The sequence below is a fragment of the Musa acuminata genome, chromosome BXJ2-6, assembly GCF_036884655.1.
Source record: "Musa acuminata AAA Group cultivar baxijiao chromosome BXJ2-6, Cavendish_Baxijiao_AAA, whole genome shotgun sequence".
Taxonomy (NCBI): Eukaryota; Viridiplantae; Streptophyta; class Magnoliopsida; order Zingiberales; family Musaceae; genus Musa; species Musa acuminata.
In genome coordinates this window covers 38,092,814-38,115,407 of record NC_088343.1, presented here as the reverse complement: position 1 = coordinate 38,115,407, position 22,594 = coordinate 38,092,814, and the positions used below count along the sequence as shown (strand labels likewise).

The 22,594-nt window shown below is 40.5% G+C and overlaps 3 protein-coding genes across 3 annotated transcripts; 2 read left to right on the top strand and 1 right to left on the bottom strand.

Annotated features, from left to right (window-relative positions):
* The first annotated feature begins 1,389 nt into the window (after positions 1-1,389).
* On the top strand, positions 1,390-5,897 carry LOC135615465 (auxin-responsive protein IAA21-like). Its single transcript, XM_065113997.1, has 5 exons — positions 1,390-2,172; positions 3,374-3,603; positions 4,339-4,480; positions 4,939-5,000; positions 5,469-5,897. Exons 1-5 carry the CDS (start codon positions 1,805-1,807, stop codon positions 5,504-5,506), a joined length of 840 nt encoding a protein of 279 aa, XP_064970069.1. The 5' UTR covers positions 1,390-1,804; the 3' UTR covers positions 5,507-5,897.
* An 8,613-nt stretch (positions 5,898-14,510) lies between these two features.
* LOC135613640 (protein SPEAR1-like) lies at positions 14,511-15,676 on the top strand. Its single transcript, XM_065110671.1, has 4 exons — positions 14,511-14,807; positions 14,937-15,020; positions 15,168-15,235; positions 15,313-15,676. The coding sequence occupies exons 1-4, from the start codon at positions 14,607-14,609 to the stop codon at positions 15,530-15,532; spliced, it is 573 nt and encodes a 190-aa protein (XP_064966743.1). The 5' UTR covers positions 14,511-14,606; the 3' UTR covers positions 15,533-15,676.
* A 4,523-nt stretch (positions 15,677-20,199) lies between these two features.
* On the bottom strand, positions 20,200-21,980 carry LOC135615464 (E3 ubiquitin-protein ligase ATL42-like). The gene has a single exon (XM_065113995.1). It carries the CDS (start codon positions 21,737-21,739, stop codon positions 20,381-20,383), a length of 1,359 nt encoding a protein of 452 aa, XP_064970067.1. The 5' UTR covers positions 21,740-21,980; the 3' UTR covers positions 20,200-20,380.
* Positions 21,981-22,594: the final 614 nt, after the last annotated feature.

Below are 22,594 nucleotides of genomic sequence, written 5' to 3'. Positions count from 1 at the left end.
AGATGGAGACTCATCGCTATGTCGAAGCCATCGGTTGCCCGGAGAACGAACCACTCTTCCCACCATTTGTTCATGCTTGGTGCTCGGACAATGACTGACATCAAGGAGAAGGGATGGGCAACACTGATGTATGACTTCAGATCCTCTCGGTCTTTTACCGGTCGTTGGTCCCTCTGCACTCCTCGTCGTGTTCCTTTCAAGAGGCAGCGATGAGAGTTTCAGTTCCAGCAAATTATGCGAAGCTAAAGATAATTGCACGCAGATCATCTGAACGAAGCTAAATTTCTGCTGCATTGGAGGTTCCTATGTTGATCGATTTGTCCCAAAAGATTCTTTGGGGTTGACTGGTGTGACAACCGTGACCTGTGGACCATGGCGACAGCCACCTGATCCTGGATGATGTTGATGGGTGGCCCGTCATGATTTGTTCTGCACTTTTGAAGGCCCTCAGTGGCGGATTCTCGCAGTGTGCAGTTCTAATTGATGGTGTTGCCACTGCAAAATTCGCTGTGTTAATCCCGACTATTTTATGGTGGTTGTCATTTGGGGCCACGGGGAGGCGGAGCTGCAGGCAAAATGACAGGAACAGACTGGAGGCAGCAGCGAGGGGATCCATTTCCAAGCTACGCCAAAGATCCTGCTGCCCCTGCGCGGCTGATCACCATCCCTCACCTTCCTGCTTCGCCATTTCGGCGACCACGTTACCAGCGTTCGTGTCCACTAAGGGAGGACATGAATCGAACACTTCATCTGCGTTTCAATTCCGAAGTCAAGTTGGGGGGAAAAATTCCAGTGATAATGACGAGAAAAACACAAAGAAAACCAGAAAAATGGCGAGATTCTGGGCACGCATGGGGGGGCTTTCCGCAAACGGCGAGCCGTTCGGTGAGGTGAGGCGATCGATGCTTCCAAAACATAATAATGACGGATGATGCAGGCGTGGGGCTGTGCCGTGTATGGGGGGGTGAGACTCGCAGGTCGTGTCGCCGTCTCCACCCCCACCCTCTCTCTCTGCCCGACCCCTCGCTCGTATAATACATGCAAAGCACAGACGACACACTCTGTAAAGATGTATTTTTAATGGTTTCCTTCTCTTTTCTTGACCTTGTGGGTTGGTAGGTGTCGCTGTCGCTGCCAACATGACATGGTCGACCGCGGACAGAAACCCCGACTGCTACCGCCTCTCCCCCTCGTAATGGCTCTGCTGCCAAGAAGAGAGCAGCTCCCGCCACCGATGTGATCCCTCCCTCGCTCAGTCGTCGCTTATTTTAATGCAACTCTGGTCAAGCACGAGTGGCTCCCAGACTCCTAGTGGTAGTGCTCGTCTCTTCACCGAGAAGACGAGAGGGAATCAACAAGCAGTACCCATCAATTATCCTGAGAGATTGGGTTAGAAGTAGGGAGATTTGCAATTGGAGCGATATCTGCCATCCTGTCGGGAACTTTCAATCCGTTGTCGGTAGGTTTGCGGTCCCGATAGGTGAAGGCCTCACACACCCAACCATTAAAAACCATACAAATATCTCCTCCGCAAGTCACTTTGGCATTATACTTCTTATTTTCTGGTCTTCTGCTCCTCCTCTGTCTCCCCATGTTTGGAGCTCTTATCATTGCGTTGCAGAAGAATAAGTCGACCCAAAAGAGCTTCTTTTCTTGAGAGCTATACAAGTAGGAATCTTCCCCCGTTGGTCTCACAGCTCGCTTCCTTCTTTTCTTCTTCCTTCACCGTTTCCTGCTCAAGCGTCGATCAGAAATCGCAGTGAATAGAAGGTGGAGAGAGAGAGAGAGAGAGAGAGAGATCTCGATGACACCGCCATTGGAGCACGATTACATAGGCCTCTCGGAGGGCCCCGATAAGCTCTCCTCCGCCAACCTCAAGGACACGGAGCTCCGGCTTGGGCTCCCGGGTTCCGACTCCCCCGAGAGGGTCGATGGAGGAGGGACCGGCCTGACGCTTGGGCCTCCTAAGAACTTCGTCTCCGGCTCCAAGAGGGGGTTCTCGGACGCCATCGACGAGCCGCGGGAGTGGGGGCTCACAGGAGTCAACAGATCTGATGTGGAACAGGGGAAGGGCGGGGTTTCCTTCTCGGCGAAGGGTGAGAACGCTGGTGGAAAGCCGACGATCGAGGGGAAGGATGACGGCGGAGCGGCAAAGGTGGCGCCTTTGGCGAAGTAAGTCTCTCTATTCATGTTAACTGCCTTGGTAGATAGGTGTGAACCAAGAAATTCTTCTATTCGCACATTTTAAAGTTCTTTTTGTTCTTCTGTGGACTTTTCGGGGTGAGATATTAATGGTGAAGTTTGCAATGCAAAGTTTGAACTTTTATCTGTCCAGCTTAGATGGAGGTGAAAGTTGATAATGCTGGAACCAATCTGAAATCCTGTTCATTCCGTTGTTTTCTCTTATATTCATGTTTGTATTTTTTGCTAATTATTTGGTATGCCAACTGCTTTGATCTAGTGGTTAAGAACTTGTCATTGATTAGTGGCATCTTTTCACATGTTGCAGCTTTGATCACGCAGATATGGATATGTGAATGCCGGTATAGAACATAATACTTATGATTTCCCATGGTGAATTTATCATGTAGTACTTGAGTATTTGGACCAGTCCCGAAACCAAATGGAAATCTAGTTCTTTAATTTCTTGTTCATCAGTCAAGTGAGCCTCGAAGGAGCAATTTTGGTGTAGGATTTTGAACCATCACGTTTAATAGAGTTTTAACTCAAGATAAGCAGCTCCCACTGTAATGATGTACTCCAGAAAATTTTCTTTTGACAACTAGATCTATAGGTACCATCCATTTTGTTTTATTTTGGCGCATCGGTAAGAAATGGTAAATGGAGTTCTCGACTGCATTGTGCAATAGTTATGTTGAAAGATGCCAATCATATAGTTGTTTTATGTTCAAGTGCTACTCTCCTGATTTTGGGTGGAGAGCATTAAGACTTGTATCTTCTGTAACTCTGCAGCTCAACTCCTTCCGATGCATACAAAATTTCTTCCCTGTTTCCTTTGTGAATTAAAAGTGATGCCTGGGAATGCTTTGATTTCCTATCTTCTTATAAAATCTGTCCTTACCAGTGGTGCTAAAATTGTAGTCTATTTTGTTTCTTTTCGCAGATCTGAAGATTGTTTCCAGTTGAATTTTTTTACATTGTTCTATTCAGTTCTTTGCTATGTGACATCTAAAACATGAATCATTTATGCAGGCCTATCTGTCCATGTAGTGCAATTTTAAGTTGCATTTGTTTTCCTGTTGCTTGTCCCCATTTTTGACAAGAAGTTGATTCCTTTTCTCGTTCATCAGCGTTATATGTAGAGCCACATCCTTCCTTCATCAGGAATGCCTGAGCATTTTGCATGTGACAGGGCACAAGTTGTTGGTTGGCCACCCATCCGGAGTTACAGAAGGAATACAATGGCTGCAAACCCAAGTAAGAACAAGGAGGATGCAGAAGGTAAACAAGGGGTGGACTGCCTCTATATTAAGGTCAGCATGGATGGAGCTCCATATCTCAGAAAAGTTGACCTAAAAACATACGCCAATTACAAAGATCTCTCACTGGCTCTTGCGAAAATGTTTACCTGCTTTTCCATTGGTAAGCTCTTTTGTTTGTTACACACATGGACTTCCTTTTTACATATTTTGTGATTTCCTGGGAAAAATTGTGTGCAAGCATGACAAATTTACTGCATATTCTGTCACCAACTATTGGATCTCAGTTGTGTATCCTGTGCAGGAAATTCCTTGATCCATGGCCGATATGAATGATGTAATACAATACTTCTAGAATATGTAGTCAGGGTTTCACATAACAGTTTGATCGGCTATCCTGGTGGGGACCTTTTGTTCTCATCCTACCATCCAATGGTTGTGTGATGCCTGGAGCATTTTATGCCTTGAGAGTTCCCTAATGTTTCTCCTGTTAAAAATACAACGATGCCCTACTAAAGAGAACAAGAATCCTATTACGTGAAAACAGTACTTTCAAATTTCAATATTTGAAAGAAAGTTTCTTTCACCTTAGAGATATTGACGACATTTAGTATTGTCTTTAAAAGATAATTTACATTGTTTGATCACCCTTGCTTCTTCATGATGCTAGACACTAATTAATAGAGTTCTCTCAAGGAACTCCGTCTGTTCTTTATTTTCTATCCTTAAATCACTACTAGTAAGTATAAGATTGTTCAAACATTATAATTTATTCCATGTAAGGCTTTGTATTTATGTACTATTTAATGACTTTTGACATATCCAATGCAAGGACTATTAAAGAAAAATATTTTTGATGCAAGGAGATGTTTACTTATTTCTGTACATGTGGTTTCAGGTCAGTGTGGTGCACATGGAATGTCGAGCAGAGAGACACTAACTGAGGGTCGAGTGATGGATCTTCTTCAAGGGTCTGAATATGTTCTTACCTATGAGGACAAGGACAGTGATTGGATGCTTGTCGGTGATGTTCCTTGGGAGTAAGTAAAATATCAGACTTATGAACTGCCTAGTTGTTGTAAATGATGAAAGGGCAGTAAAATTTTACCACAAATGTAATTATGCTCTTCCCTTTCATTTTTATTGTTAGTGTAACAGCAGGCTAAGATTTGGATACAAAAACATAAACCCCTCATGGTATCTTACTAGTACCATGATTCAACCTCATCTAAAAGATAACAATTTTAAAGTGGGAACAAGTTTTGTGGTTTGGTAGATTGGGAAGGGCCTTTCGCCAGACTCTAATGTTTAATAGCTATGCAGATTGGAAGCATTTTCATGCATGAGTTAGATGCAAAATATATAAGTCTAGAAAATATTTTTTGTTGTCTATACTGCACCATCTCGATTTATCGGCTGTCATAGTTCAATTTCTGCATGTTTACTAGTGATGCTACATTCTCATTTAGCCACTGATTGTATGCATTTGCCGTTGCAGCATGTTTACTGATTCTTGTAGGAGGCTAAGGATTATGAAGGGTTCAGATGCAATTGGAATCGGTATGTGAGACTATCAGTTAGCCCTCATCTATGTTTGGTTGCTATTAGGCTCTTTGCAGGTACTTAATTGATAAATGGATCCACCCTCTGCTGGGTTAGCTGACAACTAATTGTTGAACTCGAAAGAAACTGTCTATGATACTTGATCGTTGTGTCCCCACATCCATGTAATATCAAATGCATTATATTTCTAAGAATGGCAGGTATTACACGAAACAATATTGGCAAAACTCTAATTGCGACTTTAAAAGAATTCTAGTTAAATGGCATGGAGCTTTTTTGAAGACTTTTCAATATATAAAGCATCCATAGACTTCCTTTTTTAACATAAAGCATCACATTTAACGAAACAATCGATTTAAGCTGAAGATCCTGATGTTAGCAAATGTTCTTTGCTGACAAAATTCTGTTTTTGAGCATCATCTTGTCAGTAATATGTGTTTAATAGTCTATGTACACTTGTTGCAGCCCCAAGGGCCATGGAGAAGTCCAAGAGCCAGAATTAGCGGTGTTTGAAGTTCGAAGTTTCCATTTGAGCGCATGCCGACCAAATGGCTGCAGTTGACCTGAAGTAAAATGAAAGCTACATGTGTCTATGTGTTATGTTTTGTTATCTTGTGGTCTGTTACATTGGAGTTAAGCATCAAGTTGACTTCATAGTAGTGTTGTTTGGTCATTGTATCTGTTTCCTGTCAAATACATGTAAGTTCTAGGAGTGTGGTTGTCATTTTCGACTTGTATGGTTTGAGCTTCCCTTCTATATCACATAGGAAGGTTTTTAGTTGTGAATCGTCCAATTCTATACACTCAGTTTCTGAGATGACTATAACCTACCGGTATCTGTATACGATATACAAGGTGAAAGCTCGAGCTTAATGCATAGATGATTTTGATCGACGTCTTTGGCATGATTTTGTTGTAATTAGATGTTTTTGTTGTAATTAGATGATTCGCAATGTTCATGGTGTTCTTGGGGTAAAAGCCCTCAATCAGCTAGTTCAGTGTGTGAATCTGGATCCTTTTTTCGGTAGGTCAAAGGGTTAAACTCTTGCTATGATGTGAAGTTATGTACTAATTACTTTTATTTTTCTTTCAATTATCTCATGTTATTAATTTTTATATATTTTTAATTATTTCATATTGTTAGTTAACTAATTTTTAAGGCTTAGAACTAGTATAAATAAAGGTTTCCTTTAAACCTACATAATTATCAAGAAATAATATTTTTCAAGTATTGTAAAGATCTTTTTTCGAATTGATTTTTCTCGTCGCCGTATAAGTTTAGTATGCTAGAATTTTTTATAGTAGTATTTTTAAAATTTTATTTTTGTTAGTTTGTAATTAGAAAATTAAGAAATATATTCTACACTCGTCACGTGGATTTTACGTATCCGAAACTTAATTTGCTAAATACAATCCTATAGTCTATCAAGGTCTAATGGCAATAATGACAGTAACAACGATGATAATGGCAATTTTGATGTTGATGGCCTTTATGATGAAGGCAATAGTAACAACCTCAATAATAATGATCGGGGAGTGCTAACCCTATGGGCAACATTAGATGCATAAGAAGCAAGGATGATTGGGAACTTTAAGAAATTCACGACATGCTCGTTAACTTGTGTTTTGGCGCCAATAGAGTTCCTGATGATAGTAGAATTAATTATACCAGAGTTGATGCTAATGGTCTGCCTAATCATCAACATGGGCCTACAATCTAACGTTGGCAAGCAATATATGAAGATGAGACAAAGACTAACGAATTATGGATTATTACAGAATCAACCAAGAAGAGGTGCATGTACAGCTCAACCTCTATCTTTCAACCAATATAGTATTATCTGCCTGCGACACCTAATAGTATATGATGATGATTTAGAAGATGATAATAAAATATATGAAATACAAAGAAAGGCATCGATATATATATGATAGAAAATAAAATAACTTCTCAAAGAATAACTATTGTTCCAATAATATTAAAACTATATCCAAGGCACTTGATCTGAGTATATTGATAAATTTTTATGTCCTTCAGCCAATTGCAACTTATCAGAGTCAAAAACACCAATAAACAACAAGGTGTCTGAATGGACTAAAATTTATAATTTAAGATAAAATACCTTTAACTCTTATATAAATAGTAGATGAAACTCACAATATAACATTAAAGGTTAAAATATTATTGACTTAATGTCTAATTACTACCTAGTAATAATTCTCTACTTCGATAATACGATCTACTCTTAACAAAAAGAAATAAGTTGTGACTGAGTCAATACAACCTACAAATCAAGGCACAAATACCAAAGGAGCAACAAGGCAAGCTCAGCATATCCCAACTACCACAAATAATCCATATGCTCGACCCTTGGATAAGAAGTGTTTTAAATGTGGAGAGCCTAGTCATCGTTCCAACGAGTGTTGTGCTCATAAAACCGTCTACATTACTGATCACAATGATGACTTTGAAGAAGAAGGAGTTCCTAAAATGATTCGATTAATGATATTAATAATGCTAAAATAACAGATAAATAAGGGGAACACGTTACATGTGTTGTAAAAAGATTATTACTCACTCTAAGAAAATCTTTCATTTTCGATGTAGTATTAATAATAAATTATGTGCATTGATCATAGACAATAGAAGCTATGACAATAGTGTATTTAAATCACTAGTGAGAAACTTAAAAGCTCATCCAATATCGTATAAGCTAGGTTGGCTCAATTATCACTATAAGATATATAGAATTCCTCTCTCAATTAAAAAATCTTGATGGAATGGGAAAAGATTGTCATTCTATCGACTAACAAAACCCCGGAGATGAATCCAATATTTCTAAAGTTGAGGGAAAGTCTTTATTATCCATTTTCAACTATGTGAGGGAATTTGTTACTAGTTCTAATGAAATTAGAGTATAATATGTTCTTGTTAGGAAGGGAGAAGAGCCACCTAAAACAAAGATTTCAAATGAACTAAAATTGATATTAGAAGAATTTAAAGAAATCACCTCTGAAGAGTTATTAGATGAACTTCCACCCGTGAGAGATATTTAGTGCCAAATTAATTTAGTTCCAAGAGCAAGTCTATCAAATTTACCTCGCTATCTAATGAACCCAAAAAAGAATGAGATGCTATGGGAGAAGGTGGAAGAGTTGATGTAGAAGGAATATATTCGAGAAAATATGAGCCCATGTACTATGTTGGCTTTGTTGACACCCAAAATAGATTGAAGTTGGAGGATATGCATAGAGCCTTCAACAAAATCACGGTTAGGTATCGCTTTCCTATATATCGATTAGAAAATATGTTGGATTAACTACAAGTCTCCAAGATATTCTCAAAGATAGATCTCCGTAGCAGATATATCATCAAATTTACATAAAGCTTGGAGACAAATGAAAGACTATATTCAAGACAAATGCATTAAGTACATTTACGAGGCTTATGAATTAGATATTAAATCATTCATTCATTGCAAAATTGATAATAGTTTACTTTGACGATATTTTAATGTATAGTTATAGAAGGGAAGAATATATGGACCGTAAGTCCTAACTGTTTTGCAAGATAATAAATTATATGTTAATTTGAAGAAGTGACTTCTTAACAAATTGACTAATCTTTCTATGGTTCATTATGAGTGCTAATGGGATTCATATAGACAAAGAAAGTCATTTGAGAATGGCCTACCCCAAAGATTGTTATAGAAGTGAGGAGCTTTCATGATCTTACTATTTTCTACAAAGATCCATTAAGAACTTCAGTAGTATTATTGCTCCTATCATTGAGTGTTGGAAGAAAGGAAAGTTTTTATAGACTGAGACAATTGAGAAATGCTTTGTTGAGATTAAAGAGAAGTTGACTACTACATCGGTGCTTGCATTACCAAGTGGTGCAAGTGGAATTAGAATTGGAGCAATACTTTCATAGGAAGGAAGACTAATTACTTTTTTTTTAGTGAGAAGCTAAGTGAAGTATGCCAAAAGTGGCCTACTTATTAACAAGAGTTGTATGCTATAATACAAACTTTATAGAATTAGAAATATTACTTAATCCGGTTATAATATATTCATACTATGAAGCCCTAAGGTATTTTAAGAACTAGAAACACTTAAACAAGATGCATGCAAGATAAGCTTCCTACATAGAGCAATTTGCCTATGTAATCAAACACGACTCACTTCTAATCATGTTCTGATGCTTTGAGTAAAAGAGTAACTTTACTGGTTTCTTTAAGTAATAAAATTATAGGGTTTAAATGCCGGAAGGATTTGTACGCTGAAAACGAGGACTTCAAAGATGTTTGGGAGATGCATTTGATAAGGCAACCTACGAGTAATTTTCATATCCATAATAAGTTATGCATTCCAAGAATGTCCATATAAAAAAATATTATTCGATATTTATATGGAGGAGAACTTAGTGAATCTTTAGAGTGAGACAAAATAATAACTAAGTGTTCAGGTGAAATACTTTTGGCTATAATTAAAATAGAATGACGATAATTTTGTAAGAAAATATTCGACTTGTTAAACTGGAAGGGGCCAGTCATAAAATATTAGTTTATATATGTCATTATTAATTCCAAAACATAAGATATTCAAGGGAAGTTATATATGGATTTTGTATTAAAATTGTCAAGAACTCAAAAGAGAGTTGATTATGTGTTCGTGGTTTTGGATTCCAAAATGACTCATTTCATATCATATCAAAAGATTTCATATACGATTTATATTATCAGGTTATTCTTTTAAGAAGTCATGCGCTTATATGGGATACTAAAATTAATCACTTTTGATAGAGATTTTGAATTTCTAACTCATATTTGGTCGACTTTGTAGAAAAGATTTGATGCAAGTTTGAAGTTTGGCAGCATATCTCACACACAAATTAATGGTTAGATGAAGGTAACTATAGAACTTCAGAAAACTTGATTCATCACATTTGTGGTGACAAACTAAGACAATGGGATTTTACACTTATACAAACCAAATTTACCTATAACAACATAAGTCATAGTTCTATTATAGCATCATCATCCTTTGTTATTTACAAGAAAATGTCGAAGCATGTTCTGAATTTCGTTCACCTATCAAAGACTCTTGGAATGAATGTAGCAGTTAATAACATGACTGATCAAGTATAATTTGATAGAAGATAAGATTTTCCAAACTATACGAGGAAATTTCTCTATTCTATTGAGGAAGATCCTCTATTCTGTTAGGGAAATCCTTCTTCCTAATTTGTATAAATAGGAGAGGGAACATGTTAATGTATTGAAGCATCTTCAACTAATCAATAAAGCTTCATTCAATATTTGTTCTTATTTTCTATTATTTCTATCGTAATTAATCCAAGCTATAGCGAAGAAGAAGTTGACAGCTACTAATAGCAAATACAAGGAAGCAATTAATAAGCACAAGAGAAAGAAAATGTTTAAGGAAGAAGATATGATTATGATATACTTAAAAAAAAGATATTTCTCTTAAGTACTTATAACAAATTGAAGACGAAGAAGTATTATCCTACAAGGTCTTAAATAAAATCAATAGTAGTATATATGTAATTGATTTATTAAATTATTAGGGGATCTCAAAAACCTTGCATAATTATATAACTACTTTTCAAATAAGAATCCAATATATCCAAACATAAATTGTAAGACGAGTTTTTTTCCAGACGAGATTAATGTGGAACAGAATATTTTCAAAGAGTCTAAAGTTACCCAATTATCATTTTTATTTTTATTTTATCTCATATTATTAAGTTTTATATTCCTTTCAACTATTCCCCTAAAACTAATATAAATAAAGGTCTCTTCTATTCGTATAGAACTAAAGATATTCTTTATTATAAAGAGTTAATTTTTCTTCTCAATTTTTTTTATAAAATGAATTTATAAGAATCTTTTCTAATAATATTTTTTAATTTTAATTTCTTTCTACATCAAATAGTCCAATCTGACCGCTACCTTATTTACTTCCCTCTTTAATAGCGATCGATGAAATGGGCCAAGCGGAAACATCGGTGGTAGAGGAATGCGGCCACTCCACCCACCACCCTTGTTATTATAGTCAGTTGCTACAAAGATAGAGCCATCTTTGGAGGACACAAACTCTCCAATTTATCTAAGAGGAATTGGATCACCATATCAAATTGTTTATACATGACGGAGCACGTTATCCACGTTCACAGTTTAATATTGCTTTAGTAACCTTCAAGCGAAGGACTCCACACCTTCAACACCATGAGACTCCCCCATCTCTGTTGATGAACACTTGCCTCCATCTGTGCATTGTCTATCAAAAGCATGCGTACAACAGTGATACTTATTGCTTTATTCTATTTGATAATGCCATGATAATTTATTACTCCTGCATCTTTCTCTTTCTCTCTCTTTCTCTTTCTCTCTCTCTAGTGGACATTAAATTATAAGGCAGATGAACATTTCGTACATGTTTGTTTTCCCTTCGACAGATAACTCAAAGAACACCCTAATCGTCAACAAGTAATTGAAACGGCTTATCATGACATTCACCTATCAATAGATATGACTCGAAGGATTAGTCTCCTTGTAAGTCTATTAGTGATCATTTTAGGTGCCGTGACCTCTTTATGATGGGACCATGATGTTGACAGGGAATCGTCCTCCTAAGAGTCTTCCACAAGTTGGCAAAAAATGGAAGGTTTCCAAAGTCGATGAAAATTATACTCCTCAGAGTAGTTTAGTTGTAGTTTTGACTGTTGATCACGATTTAATCTGAATCAGAATGGAATCAGTCCGATGATTTGTCGGTTTCAAATGGAACTAGAACCATCGCTAGACCCTAAGCAATTCAATTCCAGTTTCTAGATTTAGAAAATGAGATTATTATTTGTAATATTTTTTTATTATTTACAATCTCATTTTAAAAAAAATTTATACTCGTAAACTATCCTTTGTATATTGAGGTAAATATCATCTTCTTCCTTCTCCCTTTCTCTTTTCTCGTCTTTATCATCCTTTTTTTTTCTCCTTTTCTTCAATCTTCTTCTTCCGTTGAGGATGAGATCGAGAGGTGACAAGAAAAGAGAAGAACACAATCGTGTGGCATCAGTTGCAATAACCATGAGAATGAAATAAAGGATTGCAAAAAACGAAGAAGAATATAATCAATAATTTTGAGATTATAAATAGTAAAATAACACACGCACATGAATAATAAGGGAATTACCAATAGTAAAGAGTGGGCTATAAAGAAAACTTGAATCATTGGTTGCGAAACTAATGGTTCAGAAACTAGATCTAGTGATTTCAAAACTCACGGTTCAAGAACTAGAATTGACGATTCCGGAATCGATAATTTATGAATTGGAATCGATGGTTGTGGTTCTAGTTTCAACCGTTGATTTCATAGTAGTTTTAAATCATTTTTAATGATTCAAAAATAAATTGATAACTTTTATATTTTAAATTATTTTTAGTTAAAAGTAATAAAAATTGAATGGTTCGAATTGGAACTAAAATCCAAAATTTTGGGAACCGTGGTAAAGATTAGGTTGTAGCATGTCGAGGGTGTAAGGAACTCGTGGCACTGACTCAACTACAACATTGAGTCTGGCTCGAGAGAGGAGGAGGAGGTCGAGGTGCGCCCATGCCCCCCCCCCCCATCGCATGATCTGATGGTATCGCGTTAGGATGCTCATATCGTAGTCCAACAAGTTAGTGATCAGCAAAGGTTGAGCAAATTATTATTATTTGTGATCTCCTTTCCCACTCCAAAAGACGTCTCTTCATTGGCAAGATAAGACAGGACAACTTCACAAGGCCAAAACACCCATACGACGAATGGTATGCGATTGAGTCGTATGTTACGTAGTAGACATTTGCATGCGAGAGGGTTTTTATCCCGTTTAGAATAAGCTCGACATGGTTCCATTCGATTGGATTGAGACACTAAGATAATTAATTATATGGTCTTCCAAGATCGATCGAGGCTGGAGAGGGAGCAACATCACTTATTCCCATCATTCCTCGTCCCACAATAATAAAGAAACGCCAATAATTTCATAAAGGAACACACTTATTCTCCTTTCTTTTATTCTTTTCTACAAAGTGCTACATGAGCTTTTAGTGTATACAAACGGAGGAAGATGCCTTGTTTGCTCGACAAGCTCGTAAGCCATTGTTAATATTTCCATTACGTCTCGTGAGATATAATATTCTTTTAGATATGGATCAAATGAGGACCGTAACGTAGCCATCCAAGTGAGTTTATGTATGTGAATTGTTTATGCACTAGGAAGGAATACGACCTCAAACTCTACGCTTAGGTGGGAAAGGATCATAACGGCGATAAACATGGATGGATGGAGATACCAATTTTTATGAACTTCATTTTTTTGCCCCATCAAAAATTACCTTTTTCTCATAGTAGAGCACAAGACACCTTTTTAATGAAGTAAAGGTGCAGGTAGTGTCGTGTGGCACCTCCGTGGCCAAGGGCACAAGCGATGACCCTCGTCGTCCTCACGCGAGTAAGGGCGTAGGCGACATTGTACAACACCTCCGTAGGGTGAAGGTTAGGGGTCCAATGGGATCTGATGAGAGCTGTCTAACCTCCTCATGCTAAAACCTCATCGATGCGGTCTCTTCACACTCCTTGTCATTAGCTATAAGGCGAGGGAAGGTGCGGGAAGTGGTTTACCCTCGTGGCCAACAACAACGATGAGAGTTAACGGGCAAAGCGATCATGCATGAGGCAGAGACACAACCGATGATGGTGTAGGTGGAGATATGATTAGGGTTAGGGTAAAATTTTTTTTAAAATGATGAGGGTAAAATCATCTTTTCACGTAATAATTTTTTTAAACTCGAAGTGCTCCGTGAGAAAATTTGAAACTTAAAAATTATTTTCGAGAATTTATTCAACTACAAATAAGTAGGAAAATAAATTTATGCAAAATGTGAATGTTATATACACATATATTCTTGATAAGATTTCCCATCGACATGAAAAGAACTCTTCCGATGATGGAAGATTAGATCATTAGAAGAAGGCAGGTGGAACAGGATCAAGTCAACCCCATATCGCCCGGACCTCGTCGTTCGTGCATCAGATTTCGAGACTAACCCAAACCACGATGAGATTCTCTCCACATGACATGCTTCGTGGAGCGACGAAGGAAACTTCTTTGTCGTAGGAAATAATTCACTATAATGTTTTGTACATCATTTTTCTAATACTATTGCATTAGAACAGACATGTTAAAGAAAACTTAAGTACATCTTTCTTGTGATTGGGTTTGGATACGAGCATTCTTTAGGTGATCATGCTACTACTGTCTCAGGATAAAATACTTGCTTGACCACACAATTAATGCACGCCAAAAGCAAATAAGATCTCCCCAAATCCACATAAATATAAACCAGCAATGCATTCACTGCTTTCAGGGAACAGCACACCCTTTAAATGGCTGTTGGCAACCCATCTTTTTCAATGCTTAGTATTCTATTTCTCCGTCGCTGTCTGCTCTTCCTTTTCCTCCTCTCTTCTTCCTCTCCTTTCTTCCTCTTCCTCTCCCAGCCGCTTGGTGTAGGTGTGGAAAGGTGAGGAGAGATGGAGAGCAAACGATTTAGATTTGGCTTCGGAAGTGGGAGTTCGGGTGGCTCGAGGAAGGGAAGGAAGAGCAGCTCGAAGAGACCAAAGCAACCCCAGAGAGGACTCGGGGTGGCTCAGCTGGAGAAGATCCGATTACAAAGCCAGATGAACGGATACGTTTCTGCGTTTGACTTCTCATTCCCCAGTGATCTCAACATGGTCTTTCCCTCTCTCCATCTCCATCTCCATCCATGTATATGTGTTGTTCTTTCTCCAGAGTTTGTGTAGCTTCGATTTGCATATACAGCTTCTCACATGCAGATCATCTTCATGGCTTGTCTCATGCAGGAAGATTCGAAAGTAAAAGCGGCAGCTCCATCATCTCCCTCATCATCAGGATCGCCAACGCTTGCACTGCATCCAAACATGACAGTACGTCAAACTCGAGTTTCCACGATGAAGTAGCACAGATTTAAGTAAAAGCCGCGATTTAAAGAAGATGTTCATGAGCATCAATAACTCAGAATCTGTCATGCATATGTTCATGAGCATCGATAACTCTTGTTGTTGTAATTGTAGGTGGGACATGGAAACAATGACAAAAGATGCTTGAACTATGTCGAACACTGGTCTGATGCTTCAGCAAGGTAATCTTGCTATAGAGTTTTCATCACTAAAGAGATCTCATCGTCTCTCAACTACATATTCATGGCATCAATAACAGATCACAATTGAATGAAGCGAGTATCTATCCATACCATTACCACGCACATCCTGTGGCACTGCCGCTCTTCCGACAATCCATCGAGGATGCATTCACTGCACAGGACTCAGCACAGAAGAGGAGACGGCATGATCGAAGCCTCTCTTTGGGTTCAAATGGCCAAATTTCTGACCCAAACCAGACACAAGAACTAGATTTGGAGCTTAAACTTTCACTCTAAATTCTTGCAATACGGACCTCCTTAAGGATATTTTTGTGAAGTTGCCGTAGTTTCGGAGGTTATTAAGAACATTTATGTATATTCTGCAGGAAAGAAACTGCAATGAAATCCAGAAAATGCACAAGCAGATGCTAATTCCATGTAGTAGTAGTAGTCTTACATGATAGTGCATGAGAATGTCTTATTCTAACTTCATATAAAGTGCGATAATCTGAAACACAGATCTGATGTAATGGTACTGGATGAATCTTTCTGCTGGAATAGGAGAAGCTTTCTCTGTGCGTCTTTGTTTGGCAGCAGATGCTTTTGGTTGCATAATGAAGAGAGGCCAGCCAGAGAGGAGAGGATTCAAGTCAGGGGCGAAGTATCTCAGGATACAAAGGTGACACTTGTAGGGTTTTAGGTCATGTTGTAAGTAAATTTCCTGATAATTTACATCTTGACAAGAGATATAAACTTGATCGCTTGATCAGCATTTCATGCTGAGGTCTCTCTCAACCACAAGCATTGGTTCGTCAGACTTGGCTTCTTGATTTATTTGGTGCAACAGGTATGTGTTGTCGATAGTGTGCCTCTCTCTCCCTCACACACAAACACATCTATTTTGATACCTTATGGGTGGTTTGTTTGAATAATCCAACTTAGTTTTTATGCACATCATTAGGCATTTAAGATGAAGTCCAGCAAATTACTACAAGTTGCCTCTATTAGACCTTCAAAAGTTCCCTTTATTAATATAAACGATAGAATAAAGACTAAGGAAAAATAGAGTAGATCTATAATCTTCTTTTGTATATCATAGCCGCGTCCCATATAATTATAGGCAAGTGCAGAAAACTTATAATAAGTAACTAAGAAAACATAAGAGTACATATGTAATTTAAGTAACTAAGAAAACATGAGTTGATATGTAATATAAGTAACTAAGAAAACATAAAAGTAGATATGTAATCTTCTCGTAGCCAATTGAAGATTTAGAATAAGTAATTAGAAAATTTTCTCTTATCTAATCCTAGATTTTCATTGTATTGACTGATAACCGTGTTCAGAATCTAATCAAATATATAATATATCTTACTTAATTAAATAAAATTACGTAATCTAACAAAGAGTTTATATTGTGAAGAAAGATTGAAAGTAATAATAAAATATTATATTAATTCATTCGTTTATTATTTTTCCTCGTAGTAATTTTGGTTGTTTGTAGAATTCTTTTAGTATATTACACTATACTTCTGTCTATCAGTGCATGGTTAAAATGAGTATTTTCCAGTGCAAGGTGTTCAATGAAGAGGATCGTTAATATGGAGAGAATTTATAGTGTTATTATTCATGTAGATATAAGGATTATGGTTCTTCCATGATCTCTTATTTTGTGCTATTCCGATTAGAAGTATATGTTTTCAAGAAGAATATACTTGTTAGTGTTATTATTCATATAAGGATTATGATTTCTCTATGATATCTTATTTTGTGCTATTGGGATTAGAAGTATATGTTTTCAAGAAGAATATACTTGTTTTCCTCAAAATCAATCCAATAGATGACTTTCAAGCCTAAGATAGAAGCAAATCGATTTGACTTAAAACATCGATAAGTTGTTAGGGCTGTTCGACCGATATAGATCTAAATAGTTGTTGTTGAACTATGACTCTTAAGATGGTGGATGAACACCTACATAGTGGATTTATGTGTACGAAAAGAGAAGAAAAAAAAACTATTTATAGTCTAGAGATTTCTAATTATTTTCGATTAAGACGATTGGAGTAATTAGTAAAGGGTCTTGATGATGTGTCCTACACCACTAAGGTGATGGTTCCATAGTACTATTAATCTCTAGGATAGTGGTTTGATCATTGAGGTGGCATAATTGCTATCGAGATGGTCGCGGTGACAATTGCGGATGATGGAACATAGGGCAGTTGTGACAGCTGAAGTGGCATAACCGCTATTAGATATCCGATGATGCAACAGGTAGTGTCACTTGTGCCGTGTCCACGTATGTAATGGTAATGGTGACGAAGCTGATTCCTACCTTTTGGTTGCCAGTAATGATCCTTCAATTATCCGTTGATCATCATGTTGCAAACTCCAATGCATTGGATTAATCCGAAACAAGCACAGAGACAGATCAAGGAACCATATTTTTCTCAGGATAGATAACATAAAGCTACATTTGGTCCAATTGCAATGCATTGGAATCCTGCAGTGCAGGGTTTATTCCTCTGTTGTTTCCATCCTACAAGCGACACGCTCTGCTTTCCTCTCCAACTCCTTGAGAACCTTCACAACCTCGCCCAACACCGCCCCAGGTTCATCTGATTCTTCCATGCCCACCATTGCTGCCAACACCTCAATCTTCTGCCTTACAGTCTCCACGTGAAGAAGGTCGGTAACGGAGTCGCCGTCGTCATCCTCGGCCTCCTCGGAACCCTCCTCCGGTTGTTCGCGATGATAGCATGTCCCAGCGTTCGACACCGCACCTAATTCTCCTTCAGAATCCTCATCAGCAACTGCGGAGCCTTTTGCCGAGTCGAAGGCAGCATCATGGGAGCGAGATCGAGCTGGTCTTGCTTGTACCGGTGCATCAACGCTTGAAACCCTTGCGTCGTCGAGATCGAAGGAGGTCAAGGTGGAGTCAGAAAGATCGAATAAGGCATGTGTAGCTGATGCCGGTTCCATGATCATACGACTGCAAGCAAAGACGAGAAAGAAATAGTTAGAGAGCCAAGACTCTTCGGAAAGGAATTAAATCTTTGCTCTTACGTTTCGAGACGGACATTTAGGTATTCAGATTGATGTTTAATGGCTTACGTAACGCATTGCTGATAGGATGGCTGCCATTTACCTTAATCTGTGGAGAACAAAATTCTAATGGACTAAATGAGTTGGAGAAGAGAGGGATGGACGGGGACACACGCTGAGGTCCTATATATATTTGGTGATGTAGTACTACAACAGTGTTGAGCGTGCTGCTAGTTGACGTCCAAATGGAAGCCCAACCAGCATCTCCAGAAAACATGTTCCCCGTTTAAGGGGCTTTCCTCTTTGCCGTGCCCTTTTTGTTTCTCTCACCCCCTCTGTTTCCAATGTAGGGCGTCCTGACAACAGGAAGGGAGTGGCCATGAACGGGTGAAGCGCAGGGTCTGCTCTGGTGACCGCGGGCACTCCAGTGGCTGAGCGCTACGTGCCTCCATGCTGATACCTCTTCTGCTACCTGATGATTACGAGTGTCTGCTGCGAATGGTGCAGTTGGCTGGGTTTCAGAGGGCGGGCCCGACGCAGAAGGCAAGCGGGGCGCACGCACGCGCGGGCGGAGGAGACAATAGGCGAGCGAGACGCACGCACGCAGGCACGCGACGCCCGCTTTCTACAGAGTGCGCGCCGGGGAACTCGAATTGACGCGTCGCTCGCGTGCATGACATCGGACAAGAGCCGACGGCGGGCGTCGTACGTGTGTTCGCCGTCCTGTTGAACCCAAGTCAAAAAGGCGGCGTGTGCTTCCCTTCGCTTTTATCCCCACAGCGCAGTGGCCGATTAGGCCAGCGAGAAAGCAACATAGCAGAAGACCGTAGGCGCTCAGGCTCATGCAAAGCACAGGCGACACTCACTTGTCCGGCTTCCTCGCTCGACCAGGCAACCCGTGTTGGGCTCGTCTTGATTGGGCCACTCAGCACAGCGTTCCGTTGTCTGTTTGTTGGGTTGATAGATAGAGGATATCGACACTCCTGGATTTCCGCGAGTTGTAGCGATCACTAGTTGACTTCTTATGGCCTTGATTTCTGGGAAGTCAGCATCTTTCTGTCGGAGGCCAATTGTGGCTAAAAACGCTTCATGACGCAAATCATTTATGAAAAGTCAGTTCAAACCTACAACACACCGGTATTACCGGTCAAATACCGAATCCAATAACATGTAGGTTACGGTACCTATCGAGCAAGTCGTCTTCCAAAGTGTGGTATAGAGACAGTTTGCATTAAACAATAGCCTCGTCACATACATGCAAAGCCGAGCTGCACAAAGTCAAGCCACTCAAGGAGAAAAGATCTTTAGTTACTATTCATGAACACCATCTTTGTCGCCATGGATCGTGTGGACGTCTGAGCACGCAGTTCTGGGGATCCACGTTTCCTCATCAACCATAGATGTGCACTTTTTCCCTCTCTTTTGTTACATTATATACAATGAAGAACTGGTGGAGGATTAGAATGGGGAAGAAGAGAGCTCTGTCTGCGTCACGGGGAGATGGTGGATTGGATCCTCTGTTGTAGCGGACAACGAAGCATATCTCATCCATCACGCCTGCAGGCCACCATTGATTTAAGAAGCTTTGTTCTTGGCATCTTTTAGTGTCACCAAGTCGCTGCAGACTTCAACTGCTCCAACCAAAACGTATTGGGATAGGCTACAAGCCTTCCTCGTCTCCGTTACCGACCGAGGAGCAAAAGGCCAGGAAACACGTAAGTTGGGGAGGGGGTGATGACAGAGGGCTCGCCGAGGACATGTGATTGATGGCAACGCGCTGAAAGTTGCTTCTTACGTTACTAATTGCTCGTCTCTACCGAGCTCTTATCCCAAATACAGACACTTGATGGTTGATGTCCGAGAAGAAGTCAGCGACATGTGCTCCTGCGTCGGAGACATGAATTTGTGTTGATCATCTATGCTAGTATAACATATATGTTTATCTTTTGATCCGATTGCTACAAGGTTTGCTTATTTTCTCAGACAGAGAGACTCAGAGATCTGTGATGAGGGAGACAAATGGGAACAAGGTGTGTGTATGTGTTTGTCGCTATCTTTAACCAAAACCAGAGAGAATCCAGTCGATCTTGATGCTAAGATTGGCTACACCAGTGGCGACCTCTTCTCCCTTCCGGCGAACCACTGAACGGTCCGCTTCGCGATCGGCAACCACAGCCTCCTCACCTTTTCATCTTCGTTCTCATCTGTCGTGCCGATGCTGCCGGGATCTTTGACCTGCCTGAACCTCGATAAGTTTGTGATCTCCGACATTGTTCTGTTGCCCGACGAAATCAGAGCTCTCGAATTGGTATTGTTGAGATTGGCGTCGTGAGCAGAATTCGAGGACATGCTCGGGAGCGCCGTCGAACAGCTCTTGTTCAGCTGGCTGGCTTTGATCTCGAGCAGTCTCTTCTTCTCCATCTCTTCCTTGATCTTGAGCACCTTCTCATCGACCGAAGCTTTTCCCTCTGATGAGCCCCCACTGATCCTTGCAGCGCCAGTTGGCTCCACGTTCCAGTACACATCTGCCAACGTCTTCCCGGATAGCATTTCGGAGTTCAACGCAATCAAGTCGGACGAGTTCACGTCGCTCCACCGGCTCTTGAACACGACGTCGGAGACGATGATCTTATGCTTGAACTTGTGGAAGAACCGGCCTCCGTCGGCGCCTTCTTCGAGCATCGGCAAGTCCTGATCCTTCTTGTCCTTGGTGACCTTGTCGGTCTTCCGGAAGCTACTGCCGATGCCGAATCTCGAGAAACCGCGGGGATCGCCGTCGTCGTTGGGCTGTCGCTCCACGAACAGCTCGAGGTCGCGGCCGCTGGTCTCGAGCCGGTCGGAGGGGAACAGGAAGCGGGAGCTGGTGGAGTACTTGACGAGGGCGGCGTCATCGGCCTCCACCTTGCACCGGCACAGGGGGCAGCTGGAGTGCGCCTCGAGCCAGCGGTCGACGCAGCCGACGTGGAACGCGTGCTTGCACTTGGGAAGCAAGCGGAGGACGTCGGCGTCGTCGAACCTGGACAGGCAGACGGAGCATTCGAGGCCGTCGCGGACGCCGCGCAGCGACGAGAAGCTGAAGAACGGGAGGGACTCGATGACGGTCTTGTCGATGCCAGAGAAGCGGTGCTGGGGCAGAATTAACCTTCCGTGGCCAGCGGCGTCGGGGCCGAGGGAGTCGGGTTCGGGGGCGGCGGCGGATCGGCAGAACTTGGCGTATACGAGGAGGAGCAAGGTGAGGGAGAACATGAACGTGAATATGCCGATCACGATCCCGACGCTGGGGCGAAAGGACACCGCCACGTTGGACGGCGTCCAGGTGTCGGTATCGGTTTGCTGGGCGGCGACGACAGCGGCGGAGAAGAAGAAACAGATGAAGGAAACATCGCAAGTGTTGAAAGGCATGGCAAGGGGAGGAGTTGCGTGAGCCAAAGGGAAGCTTAGAGTTGGATCCAAGGTTGGCATGGGAGCATTTGGGAGGGCGTTTTGGCTTGCCGGGGATGGTGATGTTGCTGTTCACCTTATGCCTGCGTCAGTGCTTTGTGCAGCGGGGGGAGAGGCTTTGGTCTCTCTGTCTCTCGTCTCTTTGTAACGTGGATGATTTGTCCTTTAGCTCCAGTGTTGCGTCTTCTCCTCCTGTGTGTTGGATCCGGTCCTCTGCAAGATGACCGTCCATCGGGTAGGATGCTGCCTTAATATTCGTACGAGTCTGTGATGTACATCGATACAGGCTTGGACGGAGGAGGAATCGGACAGGAGAGAAGTCGACGGACATGGTTTTTATTTGTGCTGCGAACAAAAGAATAAGTAGTTGTTCCTGCTGTTACCATATAAAAAAATTAGTAGAGAGTCATGAATCAGAAACTTGGAGAAAGTATATGTTTGATGAGGAACTAACTGCATATATGTAGAAATATATATATATATATGGTAAGTTGCTGCAATGTTTGTAATGTGCAAAGCACATGGGGTGGGTGACTTGTAGCAAGGAATAGACTACATGTAGGGGAATCAGCTTGTAGAAGTAGACCTAGTCTCTGGAAGATTTCCCACAGGTCCCACTTGTGGCATCCAATACAAATTGTTCATTCAAGGGAACAATTTAGATGTATTATAGACAATCGGAGACCACAACACGTTACCTAATGCACTCAAGGCATATATACTTACCCAAGAAACAGACAATCTTTCCATGACAGGTTCCGCACATGGAACCAAAGGGCAACCTCCAAGTGTGTTGAACATGGAACTGACACAACACAGTGGAAATCGAATGATGATTTCAACCTGTGGAGGAAGAAGAAAGACATAACCGCCATC